The sequence below is a fragment of the Phodopus roborovskii genome, unplaced genomic scaffold (genome assembly GCF_943737965.1).
Source record: "Phodopus roborovskii unplaced genomic scaffold, PHOROB, whole genome shotgun sequence".
In the NCBI taxonomy this organism is placed as follows: domain Eukaryota; kingdom Metazoa; phylum Chordata; class Mammalia; order Rodentia; family Cricetidae; genus Phodopus; species Phodopus roborovskii.
In genome coordinates this window covers 17983317-17999570 of record NW_026126558.1, presented here as the reverse complement: position 1 = coordinate 17999570, position 16254 = coordinate 17983317, and the positions used below count along the sequence as shown (strand labels likewise).

The 16254-nt window shown below is 43.0% G+C and overlaps 2 protein-coding genes across 3 annotated transcripts in view; both read right to left on the bottom strand.

The window, feature by feature from the left end:
* Positions 1 to 3588, bottom strand: part of Il34 (interleukin 34) — a 55855-nt gene extending 52267 nt beyond the window's left edge. For both annotated transcript variants that reach the window (XM_051201629.1, XM_051201631.1), the window contains exon 1: positions 3422 to 3588. The gene's annotated coding sequence lies outside the window, so the exon portion shown is untranslated. The remainder of the gene's footprint in view (positions 1 to 3421) is intronic.
* Positions 3589 to 7793: 4205 nt separating this feature from the next.
* Positions 7794 to 16254, bottom strand: part of Sf3b3 (splicing factor 3b subunit 3) — a 38448-nt gene continuing 29987 nt past the window's right edge. Inside the window, exons 18-26 of the mRNA XM_051201375.1 lie at positions 15225 to 15399; positions 13753 to 13958; positions 13503 to 13659; positions 12188 to 12313; positions 11295 to 11507; positions 10547 to 10645; positions 9277 to 9420; positions 8744 to 8848; positions 7794 to 8375 (exon numbers count right to left, since the gene is read on the bottom strand). Coding sequence (XP_051057332.1) covers positions 8235 to 8375; positions 8744 to 8848; positions 9277 to 9420; positions 10547 to 10645; positions 11295 to 11507; positions 12188 to 12313; positions 13503 to 13659; positions 13753 to 13958; positions 15225 to 15399 — 1366 coding nt within the window. The 3' untranslated portion in view covers positions 7794 to 8234. The remainder of the gene's footprint in view (positions 8376 to 8743; positions 8849 to 9276; positions 9421 to 10546; positions 10646 to 11294; positions 11508 to 12187; positions 12314 to 13502; positions 13660 to 13752; positions 13959 to 15224; positions 15400 to 16254) is intronic.

Here is a 16254-nt window from a genome sequence, read left to right as displayed (position 1 = left end):
TGCATGACTCAGAAACAGAATTCCCTTGGGATCGTTCCAGAGTCTCCCAGATTCAGGGAACGGACTGCACTTTCAGACCTGATGTCTCTTTCTCCCAAAGCCAAGTCAGTGAGCTCCATGTGCTTCTGTAAGGGTCAAGAACTAGATCTCCAGAGTCCTAGGACTCAAGTCTCAGGCCAGGCCTCCTTGTGCCAGACCTTTGCATAGGCTTCCACTCTCCACAGCTCTTTAATTTGGGTGTCATCAAAGCCCCTGAGGTATGGTAGAAGGCTAGATGCATTCCAGGCCCTGATACCATCCCATACCCAGAAGCTGTCTACACAGGCTCTCAGTGAGGTCAAGTTATAATTCTCACTTTACCAACATTCTTCAGTGTGGTTCCCACTGACCCTGCCCCTTTTCCCTTGCCCAGCTTGGAAGCCCACCAGAACTTGTCATCCTAACCCAAACTCACTGTTGACCCTCACCACCCCAATTCCTTCCTCCTGGTCTCTGCCTAATCAGCTGCTATGCATTCTTTAGCATCGAGTGTTCCTAAAGACCCAGAGGACAGGCTCACTGTCTCCACTTTCTACATACAAGCTATATGCCTATTCCAAAAGCAGAAGAGCCCCTACCTATCTTGGGTTCCCAACACTGTGACCAGCTACCCTCATAAATTTGTTGACTGAGAAAATGAATGCAGTTTTCTACCTGTCTCTCTGTTGTTTATTTTGGTACCTGCCCCAAAGAATTGATGATGAAAGGCTAACTAGCAGGTGTTTACTTGTGTTGGCTCATACCAACCATGCACAGGTGTTCATATTTCTCTGTCACAGATAAGGTGCCTGAGTATGTGTAGTGGTGGCCCATGGTCACCCAGATGTAACAAGGGGTGCAAACAGAAATGGGATGCATCCAAGGTTCACTATACTGCACCACACGTGTACCCTTGCAATGCACCATAGCAGCAGCTGCAGTGTGGGGACCAGAAGAGGCACCTACAGACATCCTGGGATTTCTCACTGCTCTGAGATCTCTTAGGCTTATGTTGTGGAAGTGGTTGAGATGGTGCAGTGTTTTGAATGAGCTGTCTGTCTGTCCACCATAAATCTTGGGCATTTGAATTCTTGATCCTCAGTTGGTGAGAATATTAGGGAAGATTAGGAGGAGTGGTTTAAGTGGAAGAAGTCTGTCACTCGGGGTGGGCTCTAAAGTTTCTAGTTAGTGAGTTCTCTGTCTCCTGTTCATGGATCTAGATGTGAGCTCTCAGCTGCTTCTCAAGCTGCCCGCCACCATCCCTTTGTCCCACCATTATAAATTCAAATACCCCAGAAACATAAGCCCAGTTAAATTCACTTATACATTGCTTTGGGAGCCAGGCACTGTTGGCACATGCCTTTAATCCCAGCACTCAGGAGGCAGAGGCAGGAGGATCTCTGTGAGTTCAAGGCCAGCCTGGTCTACAGAGCTAGTTCCAGGACAGGCTCCAAAGCTACACAGGGAAACCCTGTCTTGAAAAAATAAATACAAAAAAACAAAACCAGACAAACAAACAAAAATTTGCTTTGGTCATGGTATTTTACACAGCAATAGGAAAGTAACTAATATAGAAGTGAAGAATGGCATCTGTGATCTGAAGCGGAAGAGGCAGCCAGGGGTCATCCAAAGGAGGTTTGACCCTGACAACCAATTTTCTGACCTTAGCACAGACACAGTTAAAAAAAAAAAAGCCTTTGTCATTCACCAAGCCTTTACTCAGAGGGCTGGGAAGACCATGCCCTCCCAGACCTTCTCATTCTAGTCAGGTTGGTAATGGCCCAGGGACAGTCCCAGGCTGGAAGAGCCCTTGGATGCCTTTGGATGTTTCTGGAGAATGAGATATGCCAGATGTGCCATGTATGCTACCTCTGTCTCCTAATACCCCCAAGAAACTTTCTAATCTCCATTTTACATTCAAATCAAGGTACAACATTATTAGGTGAGAATTCAAGATCAGCCAGAATACAAACCAAGCTAGTAAACACTGTGACATTGCTCCCAATTCATTTCTGAAAAATCCCCTGAGAGCAAAAGTCCCCACTCACCCCATCATAGTATCAAGGGACCAGAAATGAGTAACTATGTCCTGTAATTCCTGTGAAGGAGCTAAGCCATGCGCATGTGAACAGCACCACAAAAATGTCCTCGGCCTTTGCCCCAAGTATTCATTGTGGGTGGAGAATAGGCTCTGGGGAGAGGGGAAAAAGAACAGTGATGCTAAAAAGGCCAAAAGAAGTTATTTCCACAGTCTCCCATGGAAGTTGAGTTACTAGTTGCAAAAACATCTAGAAACAATTGAACTTCACAGGGAACAAAGGCACTGTGGGATGTTTGTTAATGTAACAAATAACCACATAGATCTTTAAAATGATGGTAATGCCAGGCATAGAGGCAGGAGCAGGCGGGGTTTGAAGCTAGCCTGATCTATATAGTGAGTTCTTGGCAGCCAGGGCTGCACAGTAAGAAGACTCCATCTAATTTTTTTTTAAAGTGGGCAAAATGTGAAGATAGAACACTTTGCTATAATTGTACAAACACTGGCTCACCTATGCCATTTTTCTATGTGTGTTGCAATGTGGAGGTCAGAGAACCACTTATGTGTCATTCCTTAGTCACTGCCCACCTTTCTTTGAGACAGGGTCTCCCACTGATCTGGAACTAGCAAAGCAGGCTAGACTGCCCAGCCAGCAAGCCCCAAGGATCCACCTGTCCCGACCTCCTAGCACTAGGATTACAAACATGTCACCATGCCCAATGTTTCTTCACACAGGTTCTAGGGAAAGAATCCAGGTCTTCAAGGCTTTTACTGAGGTCTCCCCCTGTTCCCTGTTTTCCTTTCTTTTAAAGGTTTTTTTTTTTTTTTTTTTTTTTTTTTTTTTTTTTTTTTGAGGCTGGTCTTGAACTTGCTAAGTAATCAAGGATGACTAATTCTCCCCCCTCCACCTCCCACACGCTGGAATTACAGGTGTGCGCCACCATGCCAGCTAGCCTCAATTAATTTTTTACTAGGAGGTTCATACAAGTAATAATTCATGCACACAGCACATTAAGGTGTACAGACCTAAGGCAATCTGCAATTCCCAGGAAGCCAAAACCAATTCAGAATGTGGGTTTGTCCACTGACAAAACTCAGATGGGAACACAGGGAGGTTAATTTGATAGTTATATGGCTGTTTTTCTCCAGCAAGGTTGTTAAAGCAAAGGTTAAAAACTGAAACCCCGTAGCATATAGCTCACACCATTTCAGAACTTTTTAGCCAGCACCCTTTGTGTCAACTCTAGCTCAAGTCCCTCTGGCTTGAAGGAGAGTGAAGCATCAGTTAAATTGGTGAGGGAAAGGCATCCATCAGGGACTATGAGAGAGCAGCCACGTGAAAGCAAGCCTCAGAGTGCTATTTACCTTCTCGCTGCTGGGATGTGGGCTTCTACGGATTGCTGGAAACTTTAAGCTGCTCAGGGCCTGGAGCAGGTGCCTTGGAGCTGTGGCAGTAAATGTCATGTGGGAGAGGCTGTGATGGCCCCTCAGCCTACAATCCAGTCTTCCCGTCAGAGGGTGGGGAATACAAGCTATAGCAGCTCAGACTTGATTCTAGAACGGGAGCCAGCAAGGGTTGGGTGGGGCGGGGCCATGTGGGCCCAGCCTGTCTTGGAGTGTGGAGTGGGAGGGAGCCTCAAACACAGCCAAGGCGAGGGGACAGCCTTGAGGGTGAGCTGGGGGTGTCTTTAGAATCCAAGCCTTATTTTCTGTGTACATTGGACTGGTCTTTAGGGACAATTCCGGGCCATCTCCAGAGCCCCTGGATTCAGGAAAGTCTATCTCATAAAACAACACAGCTGAGGGTGGCTAGGCAAGTGTGTTGGGGTCTCAACTGCTGATGACCCAGTCAACCCATTCACAGACAGGGGCCTGAGCTCAGGAAGGTGTTCACGAATCCACAGCTGGTTACTGAGTCTAACCACAGAGCCTGAGCCAGCCCTATGGAAACTTCTGGAGTCTAAGCCATACCTGCAGACAGCCACTTTTGCTTACCTGGTGATGGTGACTAGGCTGACTGGCTCTATGCAGTAGGGACAGCACCAGTGTCTATCAAGTTTTTACAGCAATTTTTTTCTTTTTTTAAAATAGGATCTCTATGTAGCCCAGGCTAGTTTCAAGCCTGCTGTGTAACTCAAACTGACTAGAGCTTTGCGTTGGAGTGCTGATTATAGGCGTGTGCCACACTTTCCTAATTTTAAGACTGTATTTGGAATAGTTAGGGATGGTTACCCCAAAGGATCCTTCAGTTTCTCCACCACTAGGCACCACAATGGTGGTGGTGTATTGGAAGTATCGAGTTATCAACATGAACACAGGATCTCTCAGTAAGGGCCAATCAATTAACAAGACTCCACAAAGCTTAGTCTGGGAATGTTGGCCCGGTCACAAGGGTTTGCCCTATTCTAAATGCTAATGAGTGGTGTTGTTCAAGAAATGCTTTCTTAATTAGATTGAGAAAACTGGATTCCCTGAACTTGCAGCAGGACAATATGGCCACACTGGAATGTGCCCAGCTAATTCCCCACCCCCACACCCCCTCACAGTAGCTACTCTGACCACACCAAGCAGGCCCTGGACCAAAACTCTGCCAAGGCATTGTCAGGCAGAGGAGGTAGAGATGAGGCCACAGCCTGGCATGTCCTCTAAGTGTCTTATTTCTAGGCTGGTAGTTCAGGATGGAGATGGTATCAGGTCTTCCAGAGCTAGGACCACTCTCAGGAAGTCAGTACTTGTTACCACAGCCACATTCAAGTTAGTGGATTCCATTACCCAGCACTTTCTCATGGATTTGCCACCTGGCCTCTAGCAGATGTTTCTCAAGGCTCTGTGGGTAAAGCTGGATTTCTCTAGTTCCAGCATCAGCTCCTTAAGCACAAGAGTCCCATGTGTCTCTGACAGTTACCAGTCCCTGAAGCCTAGAGCAAATACAGTACTTGTCTTTATTCCCATTTCTGGATACACACATTACTGTGGACTTTCAAAAGGAGCCTATGAAATTCTTCCCAGACCTTATCAAAAGCAACTCTTGGGCTGATAAGACGGTTCCACCAGTAGAGGTACCTGCTGCCAAGCTTGACAACCTAAGTTTGATCCAAAGGTCCCACTTGATAAAGAGAACTGACTCCTACCAGTTGTCCCCTGAATGTAAACATCTAAACATATTATGCATTATGTCTATGTGTCCACAAAATAAAATGTAAAAACAAAAATCAACAATAAAACCTCTTATTCTAACATTTTTTCTTTTAGAAGGGCCAAGGTCTGCCAGGTGAGTTTGTGGTTTGCAAATATGAGGCCAGAAGCCGATGCTGGCTACCTCTGGATTCTGATTGTACAATGGAGCTGAACTGAAGACAGCCCTTCAGCAACTTCTATGTGAACGATCATCTGCCTCTTCTAAAACTAGAACTTCCTAATTCAACAGTGTTTGCTGTGTTACTTTGAACAAGCACCAATCACAGCTAGTGAGGTCTAGGTCTGATCACTTACGAGTAGATACAGACAAGTCCTATATCCGAATGGGTAAGTCACGATGACAGGTTTCTTTCTTATTGGCTGGCTGCCTGTCCTGCCTTAGATTTTAGATGCAGGACTGGCTGGTTTCTCCTACAAGTTCCGAAGTTGTGCCTCTTTAACCCAAGGAAATGAGATGTGGCCCTTAAGTTCTAAGACTCAAATGTCACACGCTTCATCACTCTGCTCACTGTCCTCAGTGGGAGACTGTCGGGTCACTCTCCTCCAGTCTGGGGATAGAACAGACCCAGGACAGAGCTGGTACCCATTGCTCTTTCAGTGGCCAACATTTCCAGTGCTGGCTTTTCAAGAAACAGCTCTGGCTTATGTTGGCTCAAACTGACACCCAGTTAATACTGGTGCTTTAGTTCACTAGGACTCCAGTCCCCAAATAAAGAACAACAGCCAAGCTTAAGTGTTCACTCTCTACCATGAGCCCCACACTAGCTATCTGCTCTCCAACAGTATTTTTTGGACAAGCTTTCAAGAGACTAATTTTAAACATGCATAAACTTAAAACATGCACATGTACAGTATTTCATATGTAAATGAACAAGTGGATGACTCATGCAAACATGGCATTTCTACTTTGAACAGAAAACAGAATTAAGGAATTAACAGATCCTGAAAGCTGGGTAGATGAAAAAAGCACCCCAGCATTCCCCACCCTCAAGAAAGGCTGGGAGCGGTGAGCACACAGCATCCTGGACACCCTCCCTCTCCCTGTGAGGCAGGGAATCAGGAGTACATTCCCTGCTCTAGCAGCTGTCCTACAAGCAATACATTTACACAAACCAAAAACAGCAACATTCCAGGCACAGTCCAACTTGAACCCCCTCCCCACAGGAATGTTATTCTTGGCAAGAGATCTTCCAAAGGAAGCAACATCTGCAAAGCCCCTGCCCTGTGAGGTCAGGGGAAAGCCAAAGCAGCTGAACAGCTTTGTGGCCGCTCTTAGATCCAAGTAGCAGGGGATTTACAGAGAGTAGGAGTAAAACTACAGGACCCCAACATCCTATGCCAGGTCTAAGGAGGCTTACTTAGGTAGTTTCCTATTTACCTACATGCTACTCATCTACTGAATCATGGTGGTACCCTCAAACAAATAATCCAGACTCAACTATTTGCTACAAATTCAAAAGTTGTTTTTTTTTTTTTTGGTTTTTATAAACAGCGGTGTTCTGTTTTTTGAGACAGGGTTTCTGTGTAGCCCTGGCCATCCTCAAACTCCGGGATTCACCTGCCTCTGCCTTCCAAGTGCTGTGATTAAAGGTGCGCACCACTACAGCTCCACAAAACTGATGTTTCTAATGCCTGGCCCAGGATGGTATCAGGAATCCACTCTATACTACAAAGTTGGGGACTGGATCATGCCTGCCAAGTGTAACACTTGAAGGGCAGAAGCAAGCCAGCCTGAGTCCAATGAATTATGAGCCAGTTGGCACTAGAGACCCTATTTCAGAAAATATATGTGCAATCACACCCAGTCATGGCTCTTAACAGGTGAGAGATGCAAAAAGTTTAGTCAATTTAGGTGGCTAAGTGGAGAAATTCAACTTTTACTATTTTATCATGCACTGAGACCAGCAGCAAGTCTGGGTATCTCCAGGTTCAACATGCTGAAGAGCTGCTTTATATATTAGGAATTCTCATACAGCCGGCCGGTAAATTGATTTTGGCTTCAACAGTTCTGAAACTAGGTCACTTCTGGCCAAAAGGATGGCAGTAGGTAATCCTTCCATACATACCCACACCTCAAGGCCAATGTGCGACCAGGCCAAGATGTGTATTGCAGGTATGTTCCCTTCCAGGACATCCATGTGTCTCTATGCAGGGCCCACATGACTATCCCCAAGGGCAGGTTATGTGAGTACATCTGTGTAAGTGACTACTAAGCATCAGACTCAAAATTTCAGGAGCCACTTAAGCACTGTGAAATCAGACTCATCTAGGAAGTGCCAAATTTAATGTTTTAAGACCTCAGAGTAGCAAAGATCTGAGGGAAAGGACAATACCTCTTTTCAATATTCAAGAGGAAGAGGGGTTATGTTCACATGGTTGGTGAGCTCGTTTTATCTTCACAGCAAAGAACCAAGACAGGCTTAAGAAATCACCAAAATCAAGACGTCCACATAGGTACCTAGAAGTAATACCTAGTTATTGTTTGGACTTACTTTTCTCCTGAATTTTCATTCCCAGAAAAACACACACCGAGGCTGGCCACCTTAAAAACTAGTTTTATATATTGAGGAGGGTTCAGAGGGTAGAACTGAGCCACAATGCAACCAGCCTGGCTGCACCTTAGCTTGCCTCCCTCCATCTCACAAAACAACATTGTATAAAACTGTATTTACAGGAAAACAATGAAATTAAGTGTGTACAAAAGTAGACAAGAGCCAGAATGTAGGGATGGCTTTGGGAATAGGGAACACTGTGTCCCACACTGAGGCACAGGGCCACACATTATGTTTGAAGAGCAGACCTCAGTGCCAACTGTAGGGAGAACCAGTGTTCCAAAGGAAGAGTTAAGGGTGCAGAGCTATCGGCTTTATCGTTTCAGTCTTAATTACCACATCACTTTTCTCCTGCCATGTGGCAGAAGCCAGAGGGTAGTGATGGGAACAAACAAGGGACTGTCTGGCAAGCCCCCAGATAAATGGGCTCAGAAAGCGTAACGGGTCCGAATATCCTCAAGCTTCTTGGACACTTCAGGTGGGGTTCGGTCCAGTTCTTCAGAGACATTCTTCTGCTTGTTGGGCTCCATGGAGTTGAACTGCTCACAAAGATCTCCATCAATCACATTCTAAGACATGGAAAAATCAGAGGAAGACAAAGTTAAGACATCCAAAGAAAAAAGAACTTACTATGAAAACATTCAAGTACCCCTTCCCCAGACATCTTTCAGACTGGCAAAACCTGGTGCATCATTGTCTCTGGCTATTAAGTGTCTGCCTTCTAGGAAGGAGTATCATCAACCATATGCCATTCACCAACCCATTCCTCCATTAAGAGCTGGCTACTTAAATATCCCAGATTAGTCCAGAACTCATTATACTCCTACCTCAGCCTTCTCTAAATGCTGGGATTCTAGGATGCACTACCACCCTGAGCTCTAATACAGGCCAATAGAAAAGGCCAGAAAATGGGTTTGGGATTCCTTTTCCAACTTACCTTAACAGGGAAATAATAAGAACGAAAGCTGAGGTGGTCCCGCCCACAAAGAGGAGGATGTTCAGACCGAAGATGCATTTCAACATGCTGGAAGAAGTCGTGGTCCTAATGAAAGAAAACAGAATCTATCTCTGAGAAAGAAGTGCTTTCCAAAACAGTATAGACAAGTCACTGAGCTTTTAAGAGCCAGGGTCTTTCTACACAAACCAGTCTGGCCTTCAACTTGAAATCCTCTTGATAATAGCTTACTGAGCGTAGGGATTATGTGCCACCATCACAAATTCCAAGTCATTGATTCTTGGCAGGCAAATTTGTCCCATGGGACACTGATCTCAGAAAAGAACCCTGTACCTACATCATGGCATCATAGACCTTCCTCAAAGAACTTAAAATTCTGTTTTCTAGGCACTTAAACTGTTACCTTACACAATTTTCAGAACACTACTAATTATAAGCAAAGCCTTACTATCTTAGGCAGATTTAATACAAACAATGTGAGGGAGAACGAAGTAAGGACAATGTAGGAACTCAACCTCATGAGATGTGAAAGGAACAAGGATGCCAATTCCTCCAGATAAAGTGGTATAAACAAGAGATTCTGAGCCTCCAGGGATCAGTGTGGTCTTCTGCAATGACAGTACCGTCTCACCAACATGGTAGTTCATGATGACCTCTGCCTGCAAATCACAAACAGTTTGGTAACTTTGTTTGTCCCTCAATTCTGTTCTGTATTCCTAGAGCCTCCAGGCATGCCACCATTGCACCTTTACTAGCCTTTAAAATTCAAAACTCATAGAACTCTGAAGATGCTTTAAAAATTGTTCATCACTCAGAGGTTTGTGTGCATATCATTTAAAAAAACCAATTACTACCTAAAAATCTTTTAGACAAGCACGCCTGCAATCTCACCATTCAGGTGGCTACGACCTGGGTTATACAATACATTTCTGGGCAATTAAACACTGGTTAAAAAAAAAAAAAAAAAAAAAAAAAAAAAAGAGGGCATCAGAGAAAATCATTAAAAAGACTATCATTTTAGGTTTAAACACTTCCTTTTTTTTTTTCTTTTTTTATAGACAGGCCCTCAATGACATAGAATTCACAATCATGCCTTAGTAGCCCAGGTGCTATTATAAATTAAACTTAAAAAATAAATTGCAGGGTGGTGGTGGTGGCGCACCTCTTTAATCCCAGCACTCGGGAGGCAGATAGATCTGTGAGTGAGAGACCAACCTGGTCTACAAGAGCTAGCTCCAGGACAGCTTCTAAAACCACAGAGAAACCCTGTCCCAAAAAAAGAAATACAAAAATCCAAAACCCAAAAACAAGATGTTCACTAAAAATGTACATGATGCTAGGGCTAAAGAAATAGCATGCACACATACCTATAATACATACACATATACAAGTAAAAATAATAAAGCAATCCCCCAAAACTACAGAAAAACCCTGTCTTGAAAAACCAAAATAAATAATATTTTTGTTGTTGTTTTGTTTTTTTGAGGCAGCATTTCTCTGTATTGCTTTGGAGGCTGTCCTGGAAATCTCTCTGTAGACCAGGTTGGCCTTAAAGTCAGAGATCCACCTGCCTCTGCCTTCCGAGTCCTGGGACTAAAGTTGTGTGCCACCAATGCCCCACTAAAAATAAATAATTCTTAAAAGTAAATTTTAAATAAAAAATTATATATAAAGATGGAATAGGTGATAGAATTACCTTATGAAAATCAAAACAACCATTATAGGTAAAGGACCACAGAAAAGGTAACAGGTGTGCTTTTCTAGGAGCCCTTTCTGCAACCTTACCTTCTGTGATGCCCCATTGAGCAAGCCCCGGTCCCACAGGGCTTTGTTTCCGGTGGGATCTTCATCAACCTCGTCATTGGTGTTAGGTGGAAGTCTCACCTACAAAAAAGTGGCACAACCTTGACTGAGTCCTGTGCAAGCTTACCCAGCTCACCATTGTTTGCCCTGGGTTTTAGCAAGCAACCTAGACAGAGGTTTGTGACTGTCTTCTGCTGTTTAAGCAATGAGAAGCCACAGAGAACAAGCCACAAACAAGGGCTCAACACTGCTAAGAGCAAAAACAGATCACAAAATGTGTGAGAAATGAAGCTGTCTGAAAACAGTTTGGCAAAAGGTAAAAAATAAATTTAGCTCAAACTAAACTCATCTTTGTTTATTTAAGAGACAGGGCCATACTATGTGAGCCTTGGCTGGCCTCAAAACCATAGGGATTTACCCGCCTTTGCCTCTTGCTCATTGGGTCAAAGATGTGCACTACTGCACCTTGCTTGAATTCATCATTATTGAACCATATCCTGAGGAGAGGATGAAGGTGAGTGAACCAGAGTCTGAGGGTTTCCCAGAGAGGCAGGGCAGCTTGAACATAAAGATTTTCTTAAGGGTAGTACTTGAATAGGACTGAATTTTATAACTATATTTAACTTTCCATATTAGAGAATATAACTTTTGTTCCTTTGGTTAAGCATCCTGCAAACAGAGCCAGCTTTCCCTCATGTCATGGCTTCTCAAAGAACCAATACCAACTCACCACACAAATGTTGCCAAACTTGTCTGCCCCAGCCACAGTGTCATAGTCAAGAAGGCTGGCAGTAGTGACCCATCTGGGGTAGGTGTCATCAGCAAAGATAATGAGCTGGTTCTCGTTACGCTTGTATCGAACCCAGATGAAACTTTCTTGGACATCAGACACAATAACCCTGTGCCCAATAGTCTGGATCCCAGATATGTAATTGGCAATATGCTAGGAAAAAGCAAAGACAGCAATTTGTATAATCCTTGAACTTAAAATCTATAATTCTGAACTGAAAAGTACAGCTTTCCCTTACTATACTATACAGTCTGCATATATCAATAAATTATTTTAATCTACGGTGGGTACCCAGAAGGTGAAAAGTTATTTTTGGACTAATGTTTGGCAAGTGTGAGGTACTTGTTTGGCTTTAAATTTGATTTTAACTGTGTGTGTGTGCACTTGAGTACGCACACGTGGAGGTCAGAGGATGACTTTCAGAAATCAGTCCTCTCCTCCCACTATGTTGGTCCCACCACAACTTGTCAAGCTTAGTGCCTAACATGCTGATCTATTTTGCTATGCCTTGTCTGGCTTTCTAAGATAGGGTCTCCATGTAGCCCAGGCTGGTCTTGAACTTCTGATTCTTAGTGACTCAGCCTCTTTATTGCTTGGATAATAGTAATTCATTAAAACACCCAGCAGAAACTTTTTTTTTTTGAATAGTGAAAATAATGTTTAATTCTCCTAGTTAAATTCCTTATAATGTAGGATAGGAAGCTTGTTTGGAGGAGCCAAGATATGAGATCATCTACTGCCTTTTTCAAGACACTCCTAAAAAAAAAAAAAAAAAAAAAAAAAAATAACAATTTTAAAATTTTAAAGAATTGGTCCCACAACAGCGCATTTACCTTATTCTCACATTTTCGAAGTAACTTCTTCTTCCCCAGATCATAGACTCGTAAAAGCTTCCCCACACCAATCAATACCCTCCCCTGGAATGGGGCAATGGCAGCAGGGACCTCTTCCACTGGAGTCTGTGAAAAGAAAAGGATGTCATGGCAGCTTTCAGAAAGAACATACAGTTAACTACACACATGCGAGCCTCGACACAGAACTATTTCTGTAAGCATTAATCAAGACAGGCAGAAAGTAATATGTACTTTGCTTACCATACAAATCAACTGCATATGCAGCAGCTAGAACCCATCAAACAGTTCCACACAATACATTTCACCCAGCAAGAAATGCTACAAGTGAGGCATTCCCATTGCCTGCCTGGTGAGTGGTACTCAGAGGCCTGTAGTAACTTATATATAACACCAAAACTAACAGCAAAGTCTTAACATCAATCAAAAAGGCAACTGAGGTTTGTGGAGGGATGAGAAAAGAATGCTACTGAAAAGTGACATCTTAGTTTTAAGGCAGAGGTGTTTGACATAAAGGAATGTGATAGTTTATATTACTTAGATGAAACATTCAGATTCAGGTACTATGGGTATAGAGGAAAGAATATAAACTAATGCTTTATTAGATTGCAGTAAAATATAAATAATAAAAATTTACATTTTAGAGTATATATTTCAGTGGCCATTAAATGTATGCATACTGCACAAGCATCATGTACAGAATCTTTACTGTCCTCCCAAACTGAAAGTGTTCTATTAAAGTATAACTTCCTGGAACTTGTTAATTCTTTAGCTGATTGATGAATTTTGGACATGAATTGCTGCACTGCTTAGTACCACAGTAAACAAGTGGCCAATTCACCATAGAAGGTGATGAGAATCCAGGCTTTCTGTGTCAGGCACAGAACATCACTCAAGCATGAAGGTCCTAATATGTTCCACATGCTGCCTCATCTATAATGAGATCTGATGCCCTCTTCTGGCCTGCAGGTGTACATGCAGGCAGAACACTGTACAAAGAATAAAGAATTAAACAAACAAAAACCTCTACAAACTGAAGGCCTGACCCAGAAATTTAGCATAAAATGGGAGAATCAAGTAAGATACAAGGTCTAAGAGAACCAAAAGGTGGATATTGGGCAGGCAGTGGTGGCACACACCTTTAATTCTAGCACTTGGGAAGCAGCGGCAGGAGGATCTCCATGAGTTTGAGACCAGACTGGTCTACAGAGCTAGTTTTAGGACAGCCAGGGCATACACAGAAAACCTGTCTCAAAAAAACAAAAAACCAGAACAAAACAAAAAAGCTAGTTCTTACCTTGTGTAAAAACTCCAACTTTTCCCCATTGTTCACAAGCTTGTATGTATAGACAAAGCCTCCTGCCACAGAGCGAGGGCTCAATATCAAGTCCTTGGCTACACCCACTAGCACATACCAGTCTTCACCAGTGTTGGAGAACCTACACACTGCCACACTGCAAACAACAAAGAAGGAAGTCAGGCATTAGTCAAAACCCCAAGAACCCTTGATCACACTACCAAACCTCAGACTGACTTTGTATTCTTACCTAAAGGCTGCCTCATTCTGTTCCAGCTGGACAAGGTCTAGGGTATTCCCCTGGATAGGGTTCATCACCCGAATCACAGAGGCCCACTGCCCATTGCCAGCCTTGGGAGCTCCAAAAATAGATTCAGGGAGGTTTTCATTAAGGAATGCTGCTGCCATTTCTGCAGCCAACTCCCGCTCATCCTCTCCTGCTGCTTCCACCATTTCCTAAATCCAGAAAGCAAGAAGTAGTAAGAAAGGAAAAGCAGTGAAAAAGTCTGTTACAAGACCAGGATCCCCCAAACAGAGGTTCAAGGAAGAGTCTTCAGACAACTCCACTGATAGAGGTACTTGTGGCCTACAATCTGTTAGATCCTCAGCTTCTACAAAAGGTACAGAACACCATATTCATGTCTGCATTCAGCCACTCAAATACACAATTAAAAAAAAGTCAAGGAAAAATGCACAAAAAAAGGAAATCATTAAACAGGAAAACCAATTACTAGTAGTTACATCTGAGAAGAAAATGCCAAAAAGAACATTAACTGTGGCAAATTATTTGCATTTCTGAAAACTCAGAAATGAAAAGGTGGTTTCCATAGGGCTTCCTGCTTTCTCTGGCCAAGACTAGCTATCGCTTCTCTTTTCATCTGTATATGGTTTCCACACAGCTGGTTATTTAGCAAAAAGTTTCTAGGTGAAGTGGTACTGTAGGGGAAATCTGAAATCTGTGCTCAAATTCAGGCATCATATAACATAGCATCTTCTGGAGACTCAAGACCTAGAGAGCAGTTCCACACTGGGAGTTAAATTCTGAATAAACCAGGCCAGCATATTTGTCCTGGGCCACAAGAAAGCTTCTAAAAGCTAAGAGTAAAGAACTTCCCTTAAAGGTTCTGGTTCACAGTTTTAGCCCTAGGAATCTAACCTAGACATACATTATACCACTGAGCTACAGACGCAAAACCCAGGCTCTTAAAAAGTAACTAAGAGGCCAGCCAGGTGTGGTAGCGCATGCCTTTAAGCCCAGATCTCAGAAAGTGCAGGCGTTATCTATCTGTAAAAACAAGGCCAGTCTGGTCTATACAGTGAGTACCAGATAGCCAATACTACATAGCAAAACTTTGTCCAAAAAAAAAAAAAAAAAAAACCAAACAGGCTGGAGATATGGTTCAGTGGCTGCCACTCTAGAGAACCTGGGTTCAATTCTCAGCACCCACATATCAGATCACACCTGCCTGTAACTCAGTTCTAGAGAATCTGACACCATCAAACCAATGCACTCAAAATAATTAAACTACAAATACTGCAGCTGTGTTGCTAGTACACAAATAATGGCAGCACTTGAGAAGTTGGGGATCACCCAGAATTCTGGTCTGAGACCCTGTCTCCAGGTGTGTGGGAGGAATTATAGATATTTTAAATTTCAACTTTTCTAAACAATTTCATAAACAGGCTTTTTAAAACTGTAGCTTTGGAGGTCAGAGTAATTACCTCTGCCATCTGCTGCTTTCTCTGAGCTTTTGTAGCCTCAGTGTAGGCATTGTGGTCTGTCTCAATGATGATAAGGTTGTTACTCTCAGGGTGGATGACAAATTTCCTGGGTGTGTACTGCAGTGGAAAAGCTACTTGATTAAAGACAGCACCAAGCTTCTCCAATGCCAAAATCCTATAGGAACAGACAAGGGAGTTAAATAAATTACCATCCAGCCTAGGAACTGATGAGATGAACCATGACCAGTCACAGCACACAAATGTTGAGGCTCTAACAATGACATTAGGCAGCATGAGATAACAGCTCTCTGTGCTTAAAAAAGACTATGTAGAACCAGAAAGGTTTTTCTTCAGCAACACACCCCTATTTTTCACTGCAATTTTGTTTTCACCACTGAAAATACAGTAATATTGTCAAAAATTATGTTGTTCTGAACATGACTGAGCAAATGTCCTTGTGGTGTGAATGTGCCTCCTTTGAGTATATGCCCAACATTGGTATTGCAGGGACTGGAAGTAGGCTGATCCCCAACTTTCTGAGAAATCACTATACTGATTTCCAGAGCAATTGTACAAGTTTGCATTACCACCATCAATGGAAGAGTGTTCCCCTTTCTCCACATCCTCTCCAGTGTAAGCTGTCACTGGTGTTTTTGATCTTAGCCATTCTGATCGGTGTAAGATGGAATCTCAGAATGGTTTTGATTTGCATTTCCCTGATTACTAAGAATGTTGAGCCTAGATGACCCTCAACTGAAAAATGGATAAAGAAAATGTGGTATATTTACACAATGGAGTACTACTCAGCAGTAAGAAACAATGACATTCCAAATTTCACAGGCAAATAGACAGACCTAGAGTAACCCAAAACCAGAAGAAAAATATAGTATGTACTCACTCCTAAGTGGATAACAGACATAAGGCAAAAGATACCCACCTAGCCTACAATTCATAACCCCAGGAAAGCTTGAACCCTCTTCCAGAAATAGATGGAAGCAGATGCAGAAATCCACAACTAACCAATGGGCCA